General features: G+C 37.1%; 1 protein-coding gene across 7 annotated transcripts in view; it reads left to right on the forward strand.

The window, feature by feature from the left end:
- The window catches only part of ATRX (ATRX, chromatin remodeler), a 237,710-nt gene that overhangs the window by 175,237 nt on the left and 45,385 nt on the right, over positions 1-17,088 (forward strand). For all 7 annotated transcript variants that reach the window (XM_008071841.1, XM_008071843.1, XM_008071842.2 and 4 more), the window contains 2 exons: positions 4,091-4,197; positions 9,461-9,569. In XM_008071841.1, coding sequence (XP_008070032.1) covers positions 4,091-4,197; positions 9,461-9,569 — 216 coding nt within the window. The remainder of the gene's footprint in view (positions 1-4,090; positions 4,198-9,460; positions 9,570-17,088) is intronic.

Below are 17,088 nucleotides of genomic sequence, written 5' to 3' on the forward strand. Positions count from 1 at the left end.
AAAATCAAACTTAATTTCTTTAACTCTCCTGGAAAGAGGCAAACCCTCTCTTATATTTCCATACCATCTTTTAATATACCTCTACTTTACTCTTTTTTTTTTATTTTTATTTTTTTTGAGTTGGAGTCTCACTCAGTCAACCCAGATCGCAGCCTCACCTGCTGGGCTCCGGTGATCTTCCGCTCAGCATTCCAAGTAGCCGGAATTACAGGCATGTGCTACCATGCCTGGCTGATTTTTTGATTTATTGTAGAGATGAGGTCTCGCTGCCCAGATGTGTCTCGAACCTGCGGGCTCAGGCAATCCACTCACCTCAGCCTCCCAAAGGCGCGGAATTACAGGCTGAGCCACCAAGCCCGGCTTGTTTTATTCTTTTTTAAGTAACCATTGTACCTGGCACCTAGTAAGTGTTCACTAAAAGTTATTTGGGGTGTATATTCCTACTTTATACAGAAACAAGTGGTTCAGGTAAAGGATGAGGTTTGCTTAGAATAGAGTGGTAGTAGTAGACATAAAAGGTAGGTTTTGGAGTAGAAACCACAGAACTTGATAAATTAAATACTAAATACAGGACAATGAGGAGGAGAGATTTGTCAAAGAATGACTCCCAGGCTTCCAGCTTAATTGGCTGATAGATCATGGTGTTATTTACTAAGATTGAGAAGATTAGGGGAAAACTAAGGTTATTAGAGGAAATAAAGAGTTCTGTTCTGTGTTAAATTTGGGATGCCTACTAGGTATCCTTGAGCAATATGAAGTAGGAAGTGGATATTTGAGTTCAGGGTTCCTGAAATGTCCAGAGAGATTATTGTTGTAGACATGTTTTTTTCTGTTATCAGCTTCTGTGATTTAAAATTAATTTTTATTTGGGTTCCATACAATAATTTTAAGAGTGTAGAAAGACTTTAGTGGCCTTTTTATTTCTGACATAGTACAGGAGCTTCTTCTACCGTGTTCGTTATAGATATCCTCTTAGTCTCTTGTATAATAGAATATGTGCCATCTCAGGAGACTACCTATATAGTTGAATACTTCAAATGGTTGGAGTATGTATCCTTACCTTTGGCTTAGACTCTACCCCTATAGCTGTTTCCCTTCTGGTCTTGAGTAGAACATGTCCACTACTTTTTTTTTTTTTTTTACTCTTGTATAGTGATGACTTTTAGTTATAAGCCAAACTCATAATCAGTGTTAACACTATAAAACTATACATTTGTAGAATTGTGATGAGCACTATTCTTTGTTCAAGCATTTTATTATAGACTTTTTCAGGCTGGGTGCAGTGGCTCATGTTTGTAATCCCAGCACTTTGAGAGGCTGAGGTGGGAGGATTGCTTGAGCCCCAGGAGTTCAAGACCAGCCTAGAGATCTTACCTTTAGAGAAAATCAAAAAGTTAGCTGGGCATGGTGGCACGCACCTGTAGTCCCAGCTATTCAGGAGGTTGAGGCGAAAGGATCGCCTGAGCCCAGGTCGAGGCTGTGGTGAGCTGTGATGGGTGACAGAGTGAGACCCTGATGCAAAAAAAAGCCTTTCCTGCGATCAGGGTAGACAACAGAATTTTATTCTGGACCCTGTACTTCATTCATGTAATGTAATATAGAGGTGTTTTTTTCTTTCAGTATCTAAACAGCGCTATTACTTCTTGTTGAACCTGGCAAACTAAGACTTTTATTTTTTTTTTAGAAGAGTTACTGTAAATCAGATTATCCCATTCTCTCTTTGTGCAGTTTATCTATTGAACCCAAATGAAAACTTGATATTTCATAAGGCAAATGAAAAATTTTAGTGATTTTATCAATTATGTGCTGTTAAATGTTTAAAAACTGACTCTTCCACTAAATTAATAATAATAATAATATGAGAAAAGGCAAGCAAACAAGTGAGAAATTCCTGGATTTGTAGCATTTGCTGATTTTTATGGTATAAATAGTTTTACCATGGCTAATCTCAAGCTATCAACATTGCATCAGAGGTGGGAAGAAATTTCAGGTTAGTTACAGCCAATCTAGGACACCACTAGTTTGAGCCCAGCCCTTCTAGACTTAATTGTTTTCTGTCATAGAAATATTGCATTTTGATTGAATCTTTTTTTCCTCTTTGTTATATGTGAATTTAATAAGTATTGCTTTTATATTTTCATGTGAGCCATTAATAGATAAAACCAAAATGGTTTATAGAGGTATGAAAATTATTATCAATCAGAACAATAGTTCTACGGGTTATCTGCAACTAGAAAAGTTTAACAGAGGTAACTATTAGTATATAGACATTTAATCCTAACAACAGTTTACCTTTTTCTCAGTGGGTTCAGTGAGATCACTGAACCAGCCTTAATTGCTAGCTGACTCAGATCAACCTCTCATAGCATAGTAATCCAAATTCCAGATTAATTGCAATAAATAATATTTCTAGGAATTTAAGTTTCCCACTTACAGGTACTGTCAAGAACTTAATTTGTAGCTCAGAAAGAATTGATTCGATGATTCTTGGAAAGATAAACAACTGAGGGTTTAGAGCATAGGTCTTGGTGATTTAAGCTGATCACCAGGAGTCAATTCATTTCCTTATCCGGATTCTAGAAGTAGGCAACTGGGAGATAGTAGACTTCAGCAGTGCCATGCAATAGAAAATAGATATGTGGTTAATTCCAACAGCTATTTCAAAGCTTTAATTACTTTCTTTAGTTCTACTAAATCTGAAGACATCTAGTAGTGAGTATTGGAGGATCTTTTAGAGTCATAAACACCTCCCTCTCCTATAGTAGAGCTTTCTGGATCAAAACAAAACTTAAAGAAAGCATGCTTACCACAAGTATGTAGTTTCGTGTGTACTGATCTACTTTGTTTACATATATCAGAGAGAGGAGACTTCCTGCATTCTCTTTCTAGATTTTTTTTTTCATTTCCAGTGTGTAATTATGTTCATTTACTTCTCACCAATGAGTTAGATCAGAGTAGTGGTTTTCAAACTTTTTCTCAGAGCCCCTACAAGTTGGGGACCTAAAGCAGAGGGTGAGGGAACACTGACATTTTTCCTTCTTCTCCCACAATGCTTAAAGCAGCTTGCATTTATTATTTAATTTAACTCCACATAAAATTTTATGTGAGCAAATAGTTTTCATGGCTAAAAATGAGTTATAAAACTACTAGTATAGAGAATCAGAAACTTGAAGACATATTTGAAATTTCTACAACAAGCCGGGCTGGGTGGCTCAGCCTGTAATCCCGCACCTTTGGGAGGCTGAGGTGAGTGGATTGTCTGAGCCCGTGGGTTCGAGACCCACCTGGGCAGCGAGACCTCATCTCTACAATAAATAAAAAAATCAGCCGGGCGTGGTAGCACGCACCTGTAATTCCGACTACTCGGAAGGCTGAGGTGGAAGGATTCCCGGAGCCCAGCAGGTCGAGGCTGCAGTGGCCAGGAGTGGTCACTGCACTCCAGTCTGGGCGACAGAGTGAGACTCCCAACTCAAAAAAAAAAAAAAAAAAGAAAAAGGAAAAAAAGAAATCTCTACAACAAAGTGTTGTCTGCTTTTGCCAAGACCATTGTTGAAAAGACTAGCCTTTTAAAATTGAATTGCCTACGCTCTTTTGTCAAAAATCGGTTACTCATACTGTGTGGTTCTGTATTTGAACTATTCTGTTACATTGATCTGTGTCTATCCCTTTGCCATTACTACCTTTGTTAAGTATTAAAATCAGTTTTATAACTCCTTTTTAGCCATGAAAACTATTGTTCACATAAAATTTTATGTGGAGTTAAATAATAAATGCAAGCTGCTTTAGGCATTGTGGAAGAAGGAGGAAAAATGTCAGTGTTCCCTCACCCTCTGCTCTAAATCACACAATTGCAGGGGCTCTGAGAAAAAGTTTGGAGTTAGGCCTCCAAATTTGCTTTTCTTTTCATACTTGTCTTGACTACTCTGTGACATTCTGATATACATTTTGTAATCATCTTGTTAATTTCTACCAAATAAATCCTGTTGGGATTTTTATTGTAATTATGTTAAACTCATAGATCAATTTAGGAAAAAATAATATCTTTACTAGATGAATCTTCTGATTTATGAACACTAATCTGTTGTTTTAGCCTTGTTTTCAGCCAGTCCCTAATCTCTCTGGACTTGATTGAAGATTTTCTTGAGTTGGCTAGTAGAGAGAAGACAGAGGACAAAGATAAACCTCTTATTTATAAAGGTGAGCTACAAGCATTTCTATATTGTAATTTAAAAATACTCATTTAGACATATTACACAAACATTTTAACAACAAAGGAAACAAAATGACTCAACTCTCACAACCCTAATACATGAATATTCCTTCCCCCCACCACTTTCTCTTTATCCTTATCTATGTATATGTCTGATCTTTTTAAGTTAAATTTTTATTGTGTGTATTTGAGGTTTATAATATAATATTATGGGATATACCTACATAGTAAAATGGTTACTATGGTGTTATGGTATATATTGGTTTTCATTGATGGTTCCTGGCTCATAAATCCTATAGCCCTTGTTACAGTCTTTTGTTACAATGTTAACTGTGTTAGGCCTCAGGATCAGACCTCAGTAAGCAACCTCTGACTTTTTCTTAACCTCTTTTCACCTGCCCCAAGGCAGGACTTTAATCTTCCCCCAACTTTTTGATTGTGGGTCTTAAGACCCTCCTCAGAGAGGGTCCCACCCTGTACCTGGGGGAAGAAATGCTGGCATCATGAAGCTTTCCTAGAACCCAATAATACTTGGTTTGGAGAGCTTCGGCATAGTTGAGCATGTGAGGGTTCTTGCAGGTTGGAGTTCCCAGGGAGGGCATGGAAACTCTGCACCCCTTCCCCCATATCTTGCCCTGTGCATCTCTTCATCTGGATCCTTTATAAGAAACCAGTAAACATAAGTGTTTCCCTGGTTTCGGTGAGCTGCTCCAGTAAATTAATTGAACCTAAAGAGGGGGTTGTGGGAACCCCAACCTGAAGCCAGTTGATTAGAAGTTCTGGAGGCTTCGACTTGTGACTGATGTCTGGGCCAGGGGTAGCCTTGGGGCATAGCTCTTAACCTGTTGGATCTGACACTATCTTTGGGTAAATAGTGTCAGAATTAAGTTGGAAAACACCCAGCAATTGTCCACTGTTCGCTGTATGGGGAAGAACCCACACATTTAGTCACAAAAGTCTTCCTTCTGTGGTGATGATTGGTGTGGTGGTGGTGTGAGAATAGAGGGAAAATTTGGTTTGGGAATTTTTCCTGAAATAGTTACTGTAGTGAAACAGATGAACATATCTGTAATCTCACATAGCCTTCCGAGTAGCTGTGGCTGCAGACTCACACCTCCGTGCCTGGCTAATTTTTTGATCTTTTAGAGACAAAGTTGTATTGCCTAGACTGGTCTCTAACTTCTGGGCTCAAGCAGTCTTCCTACCTTGGCCTCCTAAAGTGCTGGGATTACAAGCATAAGCCATCACACCCAGTTGAAAAAAATGTGCGAAAGACTTGATAGACATTTCTCTAAAAATGATATACAAATAAGTAACCAACAAGCACACAAAAAGATGCTTAGCGTCACTAATCATTAGGGAAATGCAAATCAGAACTACAGTGAGATACTACTGCATACCCATTAGGATAAGTTACTGTAAAAAGCAGTTAATAAGAAGTATTGGTGAAGCTATGGAGAAATTGGAACCCTTGTACAATGTTGGTAAGAATGTAAACTGGTGTAGCTGCTGTGGAAAACAGTAGGGTGGTACCTCCAATTCTATGAAAAATAGAATTACCATATGATCCAGAAATAACCCTCCTGGGTATATACCCCAAAGAGTTGAAAACAGATTCTCAGAGATATTTTTACACCCTTGTTTATAGCAGCATTATTTACAACGACCAAAAGGTGGAAGCCACCCAAGTTCTATCAATAGATAAATGGATAAACAAAATGTGGTATCCATTTATCTGTTGATAGGCTTAATGTCATAATAAGGCTTAATGTCATATTATTAAGCCTTATTAAGGAAGGAGACGTGGACACATGATACAACATGGATGAATCTTGAAGACAATATGCTGTGTGAAATAAGCCAATCACAAAAGGACAAGTATTACATGATGCCCATTATATGAGGTTCCTAGAGCAGTGAAATTCATAGATACATAAAATAGAATGGTGTTTGCCAGGGACTGTGGGAAGGAGGAAATGGAGTGTGAAAGAGCAGATAACTCCATAAGGCTTCCCAGAGTGCTGCATGATATATGAGAATTATGTCTGTCTCGTTAAAATCTGGCTCATTGCAGACAGTTTCACTGTTACCTAATTGCATATTCTCTGTCTTACACCGAGCTGGACATGTAGTAGGTCAATAGAAAATACTTGTTGAACTGGTGAGGAAATAAATACCCTTATCTGTATTTTTTCTTTTCTTTTCTTTTTTTTCTATACAGAATGATGCTGTAGTGATGTGTTTTCTGATGTACCCCTTGCATTTCAGTGCCAAGTATACACTGGCACTTTTTATCTTTCTCATTTTGCCCCTTTCTTTGTTTCTATAGTTCCTTGTTGACATATCTTAACATACATGAAGGAGAACCCCCAAAAACCCAGAATTTATTGATAAAAAATTGTGTATTTATTCTTACATATTTAAACTTCAGCCACCTTCAAAGTACTTTCCATTTGATGCAATACATTATTGAGACACTTTTTCCACCGCTCAAAACAGTTTTTGAACTTGTTGATTTTGATGCCTTTTCGTGCTTCTGCCGTTTTTTGTTTCTACTCTTCCACATCAGCAAAACATTTCCCTTTGAGGACTGTTTTCATCTGGGGAAATAAAAAAAAGTCACTCGGAGCAAGATCAGGTGAATAGGGATGGTGGGGCATAGAGGTCATGCCATTTTTGGTCAGAAACTGCTGAACACTCAGTATGGTGTGAGCAGTTGTGTTGTCCTGGTGGAAGAACCAATCACCTGTTTGCCACAACTCAGGATGTTTCTTCCGCAAATCATGATGTAACCCTCTCAAAACTTCCAGATCAAAACTGGTTGGCCGTTTGATCTGGAGTAACAAATTCTGAATATGCTACAAGGAACCTACCCTCCAAAAGATAATTCCTGATTTTTTTGAATCCTCCCTCATTTGTATGTTCATTTGATTGTAAGTTAAGTATAATCTTTGCCTAAATATATTTTCTATTATTGTTATGTTTTAATTTTATTACAGAATCTATGTTCTGGCAGTGTTTATTGTCTAAAAGCCTATGTTACAAAAAAGTATCAATTTACTACTATCAATAAATGGGAAATATTTATTTTAAATATATACCTATAGTATTGTAATTACATTTACCCATTTTTAATGGATAAAAACAATTGTCATTGTCCTAATTTGTATTTTTCTGATCATGAATAGGTTATATATTTTTTTCATATGCCTGCTAGTTTATTTCTAATTTTGTAAGACAGCAGCATTCGTTTTAACTATCAGTTTGGTCTATCTTTTGGGTTACTACTATTACTATTACTGCTGCTACTATCACTATAACAGGGTATTGAGCACTGAACTAGGCTTAAGGGATGCTATAGGAAATCATAGGGATTCAAACACATATATTATGTTCCATAATAAAGACATATGTAATTTGCTATGGGATCTTAACTGATAATATTAAATATTCAATAAACTTTTAGTTACTGTATGACAGGCACTATTCTAAGTGAGTTTTTTAATATTAGCTCATTTAATCCTCACAGCAACCCTATGCAACAGGTACTCTGATTATCCTAATTTTTACAGATACAGAAGCTGAGGCTTAGAAGTTTAATTACTTGACATAAGTGAAAATGTTAGTACTTGGCGAAACAGATTAAACTCAGGGAGTCTCATTCCAAGTCCGTGTTCTTAACTGACTAACCCATAATGACTCTATCAGTTTTTAAGTTTTGGACTCATGGAGGTGGTATTAGAGATTATTTCTTTGCATTATCACAAAAGGTGAGTATGTTGAAATACTTTTTAAAATAGTTATAGCATTTTCCATTCATTTATGATTATTCAGTGATTTTCTTGTTCAGGTGAACAATTAATCAAATGTTACTCTTAACTTTTTATCCAACCACCTGTCTCAAATTCTTTTTTTAGATATGTATACCTTTTTTTCTAATTGAAAGGAAATAAAAAGTTCTAGGTTTCTGATATCAGCAAAAATATGGGTAAGAGATGTGTAGAAAATCATCTATTTAACTATAATGTATTAAATTTAAAGAGTTTGCTGAACAGACATAAATTTCAGTTTTCGTTAACCTGTCTTTGTTGTTTTTTGTTTTTTTTGAGTTGGAGTCTCACTCTGTCACCCAGACTGGAGTGCAGTGGCATGCTGCTGGCCACCGCAGCCTCGACCTGCTGGGCTCTGGCAATCCTTCCACCTCAGCCTTCCAAGTAGCTGAAACTACAGGCGCGCACTACCATGCCTGGCTAATTTTTGATTTGTTGTAGAGATGAGGTCTCACCAAGTTGCCCAGGCAGGTCACGAACCCACAGGCTCAGGCAGTCCACTCACCTCGGCCTCCCAAAGCGCTGGGATTACAGGCTGAGCCACTGAACCCGGTCGTTAACCGGTTTTTATGCAGAAGCTTTAGGGCAAGATAATAAAAATTTGCTTCCATGGAAAATAGTAGCTTAATGTTTACAATTACAGAACTAGAGATAGAAATTATGTATAAGACATAAAAATGTCATGAGCCCTTAATCTTTTGGCATTTTTGTATCAGTGCAAGTCTTAGATAAAATTTCACCTCACTGTCTTAAATTCACTTGTCAGATCACTAATTTACAAAGTTTCAATCCTTTACACACACGCACAAACACACACACACAAATAATACTCATGATATACTGAAATATGTGGCTAGCTCATAGAATAGTTTTGGCACATAGTAGGCATTTAGTAAATATTTCTTCAAGAAATGAATAAAGGCATTCATTTATCATTATCAGGTTGTTAAGGGGAAAACCTGGCCATTTGTAGATTTCATTAAAAGCAAGGCTCATGAGCAAAATGTAATTTGGTCATATTCTTTTCACAATTTTGAAGGACTTTAATCAAGGAAACCCTCTTTAAAAATTCCTCATGTACGGTGGCTCAGCCTGTAATCCCGCACCTTTGGGAGGCTGAGGTGAGTGAATTGCCTGAGCCTGCGGGTTCGAGACCCGCCTGGGCAGCGAGACCTCATCTCTACAATAAATTAAAAAAAAAAAATGTAGATGAAATAGGATTTGAAATTGCTTGAACTTATCAATAACTATTTGAATGAAATCTGTGGTACTCCCTGATGAAGAAAAGTAAATATTGTATTTTTCTACACAAAGAGAATATTTATATATAACCCACTTTTAAATGGTGAGCAAAGAGGATAATCTGCTATTACTAGTAGAACAATGTATCAAATCCTTGTTGTTGTTGTTAAATTTTCAGGTGAAGGGAAGTGGCTTCGAAACATTGACTATTACCGTTTAGATGGTTCCACTACTGCACAGTCAAGGAAGAAGTGGGCCGAAGAATTTAATGATGAAACTAATGTGAGGTAGGAAAAATGTTCTGTATGTATAGAGTCATTTTAAAAATTCACTTTTAGGCCAGGTGTGATGGCTCACACCTGTAATCCCAGCACTTAGGGAGGTCTAGGCAGGAGGATTGCTTGAGGCCAGGAGTTCAAGACCAGCCTGAGCAAAATAGCGAGACATTATCTCTACAAAAACAAATAAATAAGATGAAAATTCATTTTCAAATTTACATATAGTAAAATTCACTCTACTGGTAGGATATTTAGCAAATGCAAGATATAGTCAAGATGCAAAATGGTTTCATCTCCCCTCATCTACCAGATTTATTCTAGCAGTCATATAATTTGTAGCCTTTTCAGTCCAGCTTCTTAGTGAAATTCATTTGTGATTTATCCATGTTGTTGCATATGTCAGTAGTTTGTTCCTTTTTATTGTTTTGTAGTATTCTACTGTAGGGATGTATCACAGTTTGTCTAGCCATTTCCACTTGAGGGACATTTGTGTTGTTTCCAGGTTTTGGAATTAAAATTGAAGCTGCTCTAAGCATTCATGTACAAGTTTTTGTGTGAACATAGGTATTTACCTAAATGAAATGAAAATTCAGGATTGCAGTTGTTGGGTTGTATGGTAAGTTAATATTTATCTTTGTAAGAAACTGTCAAACAGTTTTCCAAAATGATGGTAGAATTTTGCATTCCCACCAGCAGTGTAGGAGGGTTTCAGCTGCCCTTTATCTTTGTTCATATTTGATATTGTTTCTAAAATTATTTTACTCATTCTAATAGATATGTACTGCTATTATTTGTGATTTTAATTTGCTGTTCCCTAATGATAAGTGATGTTGAGCATCTTTTCATTAGCTTATTGACCATTTTTATATCATCAGCTGTAAATAAAGTGTTTTGTATGTGCATTGTTGATGTTGCTTTTAACTATTAGTAATTAATAAAGTCGAAATGATTTGGAAAACAAAACTTTATATGTACAATAATGCGTTACTTAATGATGGAAATGTGTTCTGAGAGATGTGTCGTTAGGTAGTTTTATCATTGTGCAAACATCATAGAGTGCACTTACACAAGTATACTATGGTATAGCCTACTATATACCTAGGCCGTATGGTATAGCCTATTGCTCCTAGACTACAAACTTGTACAGTGCGGTACTGTGCTGAATAATATAGGCAATTGGAACACAATGGCAAGTATTTGTGTATCTAAACATAGAAAGAGTACAGTGAAAATATAATATTGTAATCTTACAGGAGCACTGACATATATGCAGTCCGTCACTGACCAAAACATGGTTATATGGCACATGACTGTGTTCATACTTATAAACTTATGGACATGGCTGGGCTCAGTGGCTCAGCCTATAGTCCCAGCACTGTGGGAAGCCGAAGCAAGTAGATGGCCTGAGCCTGCAGATTCGAGACCAGCCCGGGAAACTTGGCAAGACCTCATCTCTACAACAATAAATCAAAAATTAGCCAGGTGTGGTAGCATGTGCCTCTAGTTCTGGCTACTTGGAAGTCTGAAGCAGAAGGATCACTGGCACCCAGCAGGTCGAGGCTGCAGTGGCCATGAACACTGCACTCCAGCCTGGGGGCCAGAGTATGACTCCAACTCAAAAAAAAAAAAAAAAAAGACTTATGCACACACACATGTACACATGTACAAAGGTATGAAAGCATGGCCTTTAAGAAAAGGATAATGGAAATGGGGTTAGATACATTTTTATATTCTTTATTTGCCATGTTTTTACAAAGTATTATTTGTGCATGTATGTGAAGGAGTAATTTTGTTGCGTAACCTTAATTTGTCAAAAATAATCTAAACCTTTGACTTAATCAGTTTCACAAATTTTTAAATAATCATAGTGGCATGTGATCTGTCCCATAATCATGCATACTTGATAACCACTAGGGAACAACATTGAAATGTAGATGCTGAGCTCTCAGTTTGGTTTACTAACTAGTGAATTAATCATTCCTAAACATATGATAAAAAGTATCTCATTCAAATTCATGTGTTACACATGTACACATTGAATATTTCTTATCTGAATTGCTTGCAACCCGTGTTTAGGATTTCTGTTTTTTCAGATTTGGGAATATTTGTATTATAGTCTTACCTGTTGAGCATCTCACGTCTGAAAATCCAAAATAATCCAATGAGCATTTCCTTTGTTGGTGCTCAAAAATTTTTGGACTTTGGAGCATTTTAGATTTTCGATTTCCAGATTTGGGTTGTTCAAGCTATACAACATGTATATACATATTCTGGATTTGGGGGGGTTACTTTTGAGTAGTTGAACCTGTCAGTATTAAATCCACAAATGTTAGAAATTATGTCTATATTCTAATTTCTCGTGACTTAGTAACTTTCAGAAAATAGGATATAAATATAATCTTTGTTTACGCTAAAGCAATCTGAGAGACACTGTAACATAATGACCATACCTGATGTTGTTCTTGTGTGACCTAGAAGTAGTTTTCAGCAGTTTCAGGGTTCCTGGTCAGCTTGATACTGTTCTGTGTTTTTTTGTCTTGCTTTTTATTTAGAAACGAGTATAGATTGACCTGAATTTGCAAAGATAGTACGGAGAGGTCCTTTGAACCCTTCACTTAATTTTTCCCAATGGTTAGCTCTTACATAGCTGTAATACAATATCAAAACCAAGAAATTGACAGTTTCAGTGTCTGTATATCTGTTTTTTATCACATGTGTGCAATTAAGATACAGAAATATTCCATCCCCACAAAGATCTCTCACTTACTATTCTTTTATACTCACACCCATTTTTACTACAAACCTCATCACTATTCCTAACCCTTGACAATGACTAACTTGACCTCCATCTCTATAATTTTGTTATATCAAATGATATCTTACTATATATGTAGTCTTTTGAGATTGGCTTTTTTCACTCAGCATAATGCCTTTGAGTTCTATCCTAGTTGTTACGTCAGTAGTGTGTTCCTTTTTAATACAGAGTAGTATTCCATGGTATGATTGCACCACGATGTTTAACCATTTACCTGTTGCAGATGTTTTAATTGAGTCCAGGTTAGGCTATTAAATAAACTTGCTTTGGGCACTGTGTTCAGGTTTTTGTGGACCCAAGTTTTGTGGACCCAAGTTTTCATTTCTCTAAGATAAATACCCAGGATTGCTACTGCTAGGTCACATGATGAGAGTGTGTGTAATTTTTTAGAGAACAGCCAAGCTCTTATCCAGAATGGCTGCGCCATTTTTATATTCCTACCAGCAGTGTGTGAGAGGTCACGTTTCTCTGCATCTTCACCAGTAATTGATATTATCACTGTTTTTTTTTAGGTGTTCTGATAGGTGGTATCTCTCTCATTATGGTCTTAATTTTGCATTTCTCTGATGGCTAGTTTGTTGAACATCTTATCATTTGTTTATTTTCCATTAATTAGTTTCTTTCTTTTTTTTATATTAAGGATATGGGGGGTACAATTCAGGATTAACATACAAGTGATCATCATATAGGTAAAATTTGGGCCACCCTTTGGTCCCCACTTTGCCTGGTTTGAGATCAGGCACCCTAATTAATGTTGTGTGTTCTCCTCCACCACCTATCCACCCACCCCAGCAGTATCCCACTAGTGCCAATCCCTTTCTTATAGTGGTTAGGGTATTATAATTGTTAAGGTCCAAGTGACAATATGTGGTACTCTGTACTTTGTTTCTGTGATAGATCACTGAGTATGATAGACTTCGAATCCATTCGGATTGCTGTGAAGTCTATATGTTTGTCCTTCTTTATGGCTGTGTAATATTCCACTGTGTATGTGTGTGTATGTGTATATGTGGGTGTTTATGTATATGTGTGTGTGTGTGTGTGTGTGTGTGTGTGTGTATAAAACATTTCTTAATCCAGTCCAGTTTCAATGGGCAGCACAGTTGGTTCCCTGTTTTTGTTATTGTGAAAAGTGAAAAGTTCTGCAATAAACATACGTGTGCTGGTATCTTTTTTGTAGAATGATTTGAGCTCCTCTGGGTATATTCCCAATAGGAGAACTGCTGGGTCATATGGAAGGTCAATTTCTAGGTCTTTCAGAAATCACCACACTGTCTTCCAAAGAGGTTACACTAGTTTGCATTCCCACCAGCAGTGTAGAAGAATTCCTTTTTCTCCACATCCTCGCCAGCATCTGTTGTTTGTTTTATTAAGGATGGCCATTCTTACTGTGGTTTTGATTTGCATTTCTCTGATGGTTAGTGATGCTGAGCACTTTTTCATGTGTCTGTTGGCTGCGCGTATATCTTCTTTTGAGAAGTGTCTATTCATATCTTTTGCCCACTTTTTAATGGGGCTGTTTTTTTTTTTTTTCCTTTCGGCGCATTTGAGTTCCTTGTGGATCCTAGATGTTAGGCCTTTGTCAGATATACAGTTGGCAAATATTTTTTCCCCATTCTGTGGGCTGTCTCCCTGCTCTCTTGATGGTTTCTTTTGCTTTGCAGAAGCTTTTCAGTATAATGAGGTTCCACTTGCCTATGTTATTTATCTCTTATGGCATGGACATCTGAGGTTCTGATCAGGAATTGGTTCCCTACTCTGAGTTCTGTTAAGGGTATCTCCTGCGTTTTCTAAGATTCTTATAGTTTGAGGTTTTATGTTTAGGTCTTTGATCCGTTTGGAGTTGATTTTTGTATATGGTGAGAAATAGGGGTTCTGTTACATTCTTCTGCATGTGGTCAGCCAGTTTTCCCAGTACCATTTACTGAAATAGGTTCTCCTCTCCCCAGTGGTTGTTGGTGAAGGCTTTGTCTAAGATTAGTTGGTTGAGAAATTGAGGTTTACTTCTGGAATCTCTGTCCTGTTCCATTGGTCCACATACCTGTTCTTGTACCAATACCAGGCTGTTTTGATTATTGTAGCCTTGTAGTAAAGTTTAAAGTCTTTTGCTGAGGATTGTTTTGGGTATTTGTGATCGTTTATGTTTCCATATGAATTTCTGTATTGTCATTTCCAGGTCTGAGAAGAATGATGTTGGTAATTTAATGGGTATTGCGTTGATTCTTTAGATTGCCTTGGGTAGGATGAACATCTTAACAATGTTGATTCTTTCTATGCATGAGCAAGGGATATTGTCCCATTTGTTTGTGTTGTCTTTGATTTCTTTGAGCAGTGTTTTGTAGTTTTCGTTGGTAAAGGTCTTTCACATCTCTGATTAGGAAGATGCCAAGGTATTTCATTTCTTTTGTGGCTATCGTGAATGGGATTGTGCTTTTTCTTTGGTTCTCTGCTGTTTGTTGTTGGTGTGTCAGAATGCGATTGTCTTTTGCACATTTATTTTGTACTCTGAGACCTTACTAAAGTCCTTTGTTAGTGCAGGGAGGTTTTTGACAGATTCTTTTGGATTTTCAAGGTGTAGAATCATATCATCAGCAAAGGGGATAACTTGACTTATTTTCCTATTTGGATACCCCTGATTTCCTTCTCCTTTGTAATTGTTCTAGCTAAATCTTAAACACAATGTTGAACAGGAGAGTTGAGAGTAGGTGACTCTGTCTTGTTCTGGTTTTCAGGGGAAATGCTTCCAATTTCTGTCCATTTAGCAATATGCTGGCTGTGGGTTTGTTATAGATAGTGCTTACTATTTTGAGGTATTTTCCTTTTGTACTTGAGTTCTCAAGGGTTTTTATCAAGAAGGGATGCTGGTTTTTATCAAAAGCTTTTTCTGCATCTAATGATATAGTCATGTGGTTATTGTTTTTGCATCTGTTGATTATTTAATTGCATTATGGTCTTATAGATGTTGAACCAGCCCTGCACCCCAGGTCTACTTGGTCATGGTGGATGAATTTTGAGATGTGTTGTTGGATCTGATTTGCTAGAATCTTGTTGAGAATTTCGTATCTGTGTTCATTAGGGATATTGGCCCGTAGTTCTCTTTTTTTGTTGTTGTTGGATCTTTACACGGTTTGGGTATCAATGTGATGTTAGCTTCATAAAATGATTTGGGAAAATTCCATCGTACTCATTGCCTGAAATACTTTCAGTAGTATGGGTATCAGCTCCTCCTTGTTTGTTTTTTAGAATTATATTGGGAAGCCATCTGGCCCAGGGCTTTTTTTTTTTTTTTTTTTTTTTTTATAAATGGGTTGTTTTCTTTCTTTCTTTCTTTTTTAAACTTTTAAAATTTATTTTTATTTTTATTGTTTTGAGTTTCTCACTCTGTCGCCCAGACTGGAATGCAGTGGCCGCTCCCGGCCACCGCAGCCTCGACCTGCTGGGCTCCGGCGATCCTTCCGCCTCAGCCTTCTGAGTAGCCGGAATTACAGGCATGTGCTACCACGCCCGGCTGATTTTTTGATTTATTGTAGAGATGAGGTCTCGCTGCCCAGGCGGGTCTCGAACCTGCAGGCTCAGGCAATCCACTCACCTCAGCCTCCCAAAGGCGCGGGATTACATGCTGAGCCACCGAGCCCAGCAATGGGTAGTTTTCTTATGACAGAGTCAATTTCCTGGATTGTTTATTGATCTGTGTTTAGTGTCTCAATGTCTTCTTGTTTCAGCCTTCGGAGGTTGTCTGATGTCAAAAAGTCCTCCATTTCATTTAGGTTATGAAATTTGTTTCCATAATGGTGTGTATAGTAGTCTCTGATGATCTTTTGTAATTCTTTGGAGTCAGTTGTGATTTGATCTTTTGCATTTTTGATTGTGTTTATTTAGGATTTTTCTCTCTTTTTCTTGGTTATTCTGGCTAGGGGTCCATCAATCTTAGTTTATTTTTTGTCCATTTTCTAATTGGATTTTTTTTTATTGTAGAGTTTTGAGAATTCTTTATGTAATCTAGATATGAGTCCTTTGTCAGATATATGGTTTACAGTTTTTTTTTGCCGTTTTATGTCTTGTCTTTTCATCCTCTTCACAGAGTGTTTACAGATAAAACTTTAATTTTGATGAAATCTAGTTGTCAGTGTTCTGTTTCTTTTGATCATGCTTTTGGTGTCAAGTCTAAGAACTCTTCCTAAAGCCTTAAATTCTAAAAATATTCTCCTGTGTTGTATTCTAAAAGTTTTATAACCTTATGTTTCATATTTAAATCTATGCTGCATCGAGTTAATATTTATATATTATATGTATTATATGATGTTTAGTTAAAAATTTTGGCTATGAATGTTTAATTACTCTAGCATTGTTTATTGAAAATTCATCTTTCCTTCATCGAACTACTTTTTCACCTAGTCTTGATTACTGCAGCTATGTGGTAAGCCGTAATATCACATTGCATAATTGTTCCCACTTTGTTATACTTTTTTTTTTTTTGAGTTGGAGTCTCACTCTGTCTCCCAGACTGGAGTGCAGTGGCCGCTCCCGGCCACCGCAGCCTTGAACTGCTGGGCTCCGGCGATCCTTCCGCCTCAGCCTTCCAAGTAGCTGGAATTACAGGCATGTGCTACCACACCCGGCTGATTTTTTGATTTATTGTAGAGATGAGGTGTTGCTGCCCAGGTGGGTCTCAAACCCGCAGGCTCAGGCAATCCACTCACCTCAGCCTCCCAA

The sequence above is a fragment of the Carlito syrichta genome, unplaced genomic scaffold (genome assembly GCF_000164805.1).
Source record: "Carlito syrichta isolate Samal-C Ts95f unplaced genomic scaffold, Tarsius_syrichta-2.0.1 Scaffold314761, whole genome shotgun sequence".
NCBI lineage: Eukaryota > Metazoa > Chordata > Mammalia > Primates > Tarsiidae > Carlito > Carlito syrichta.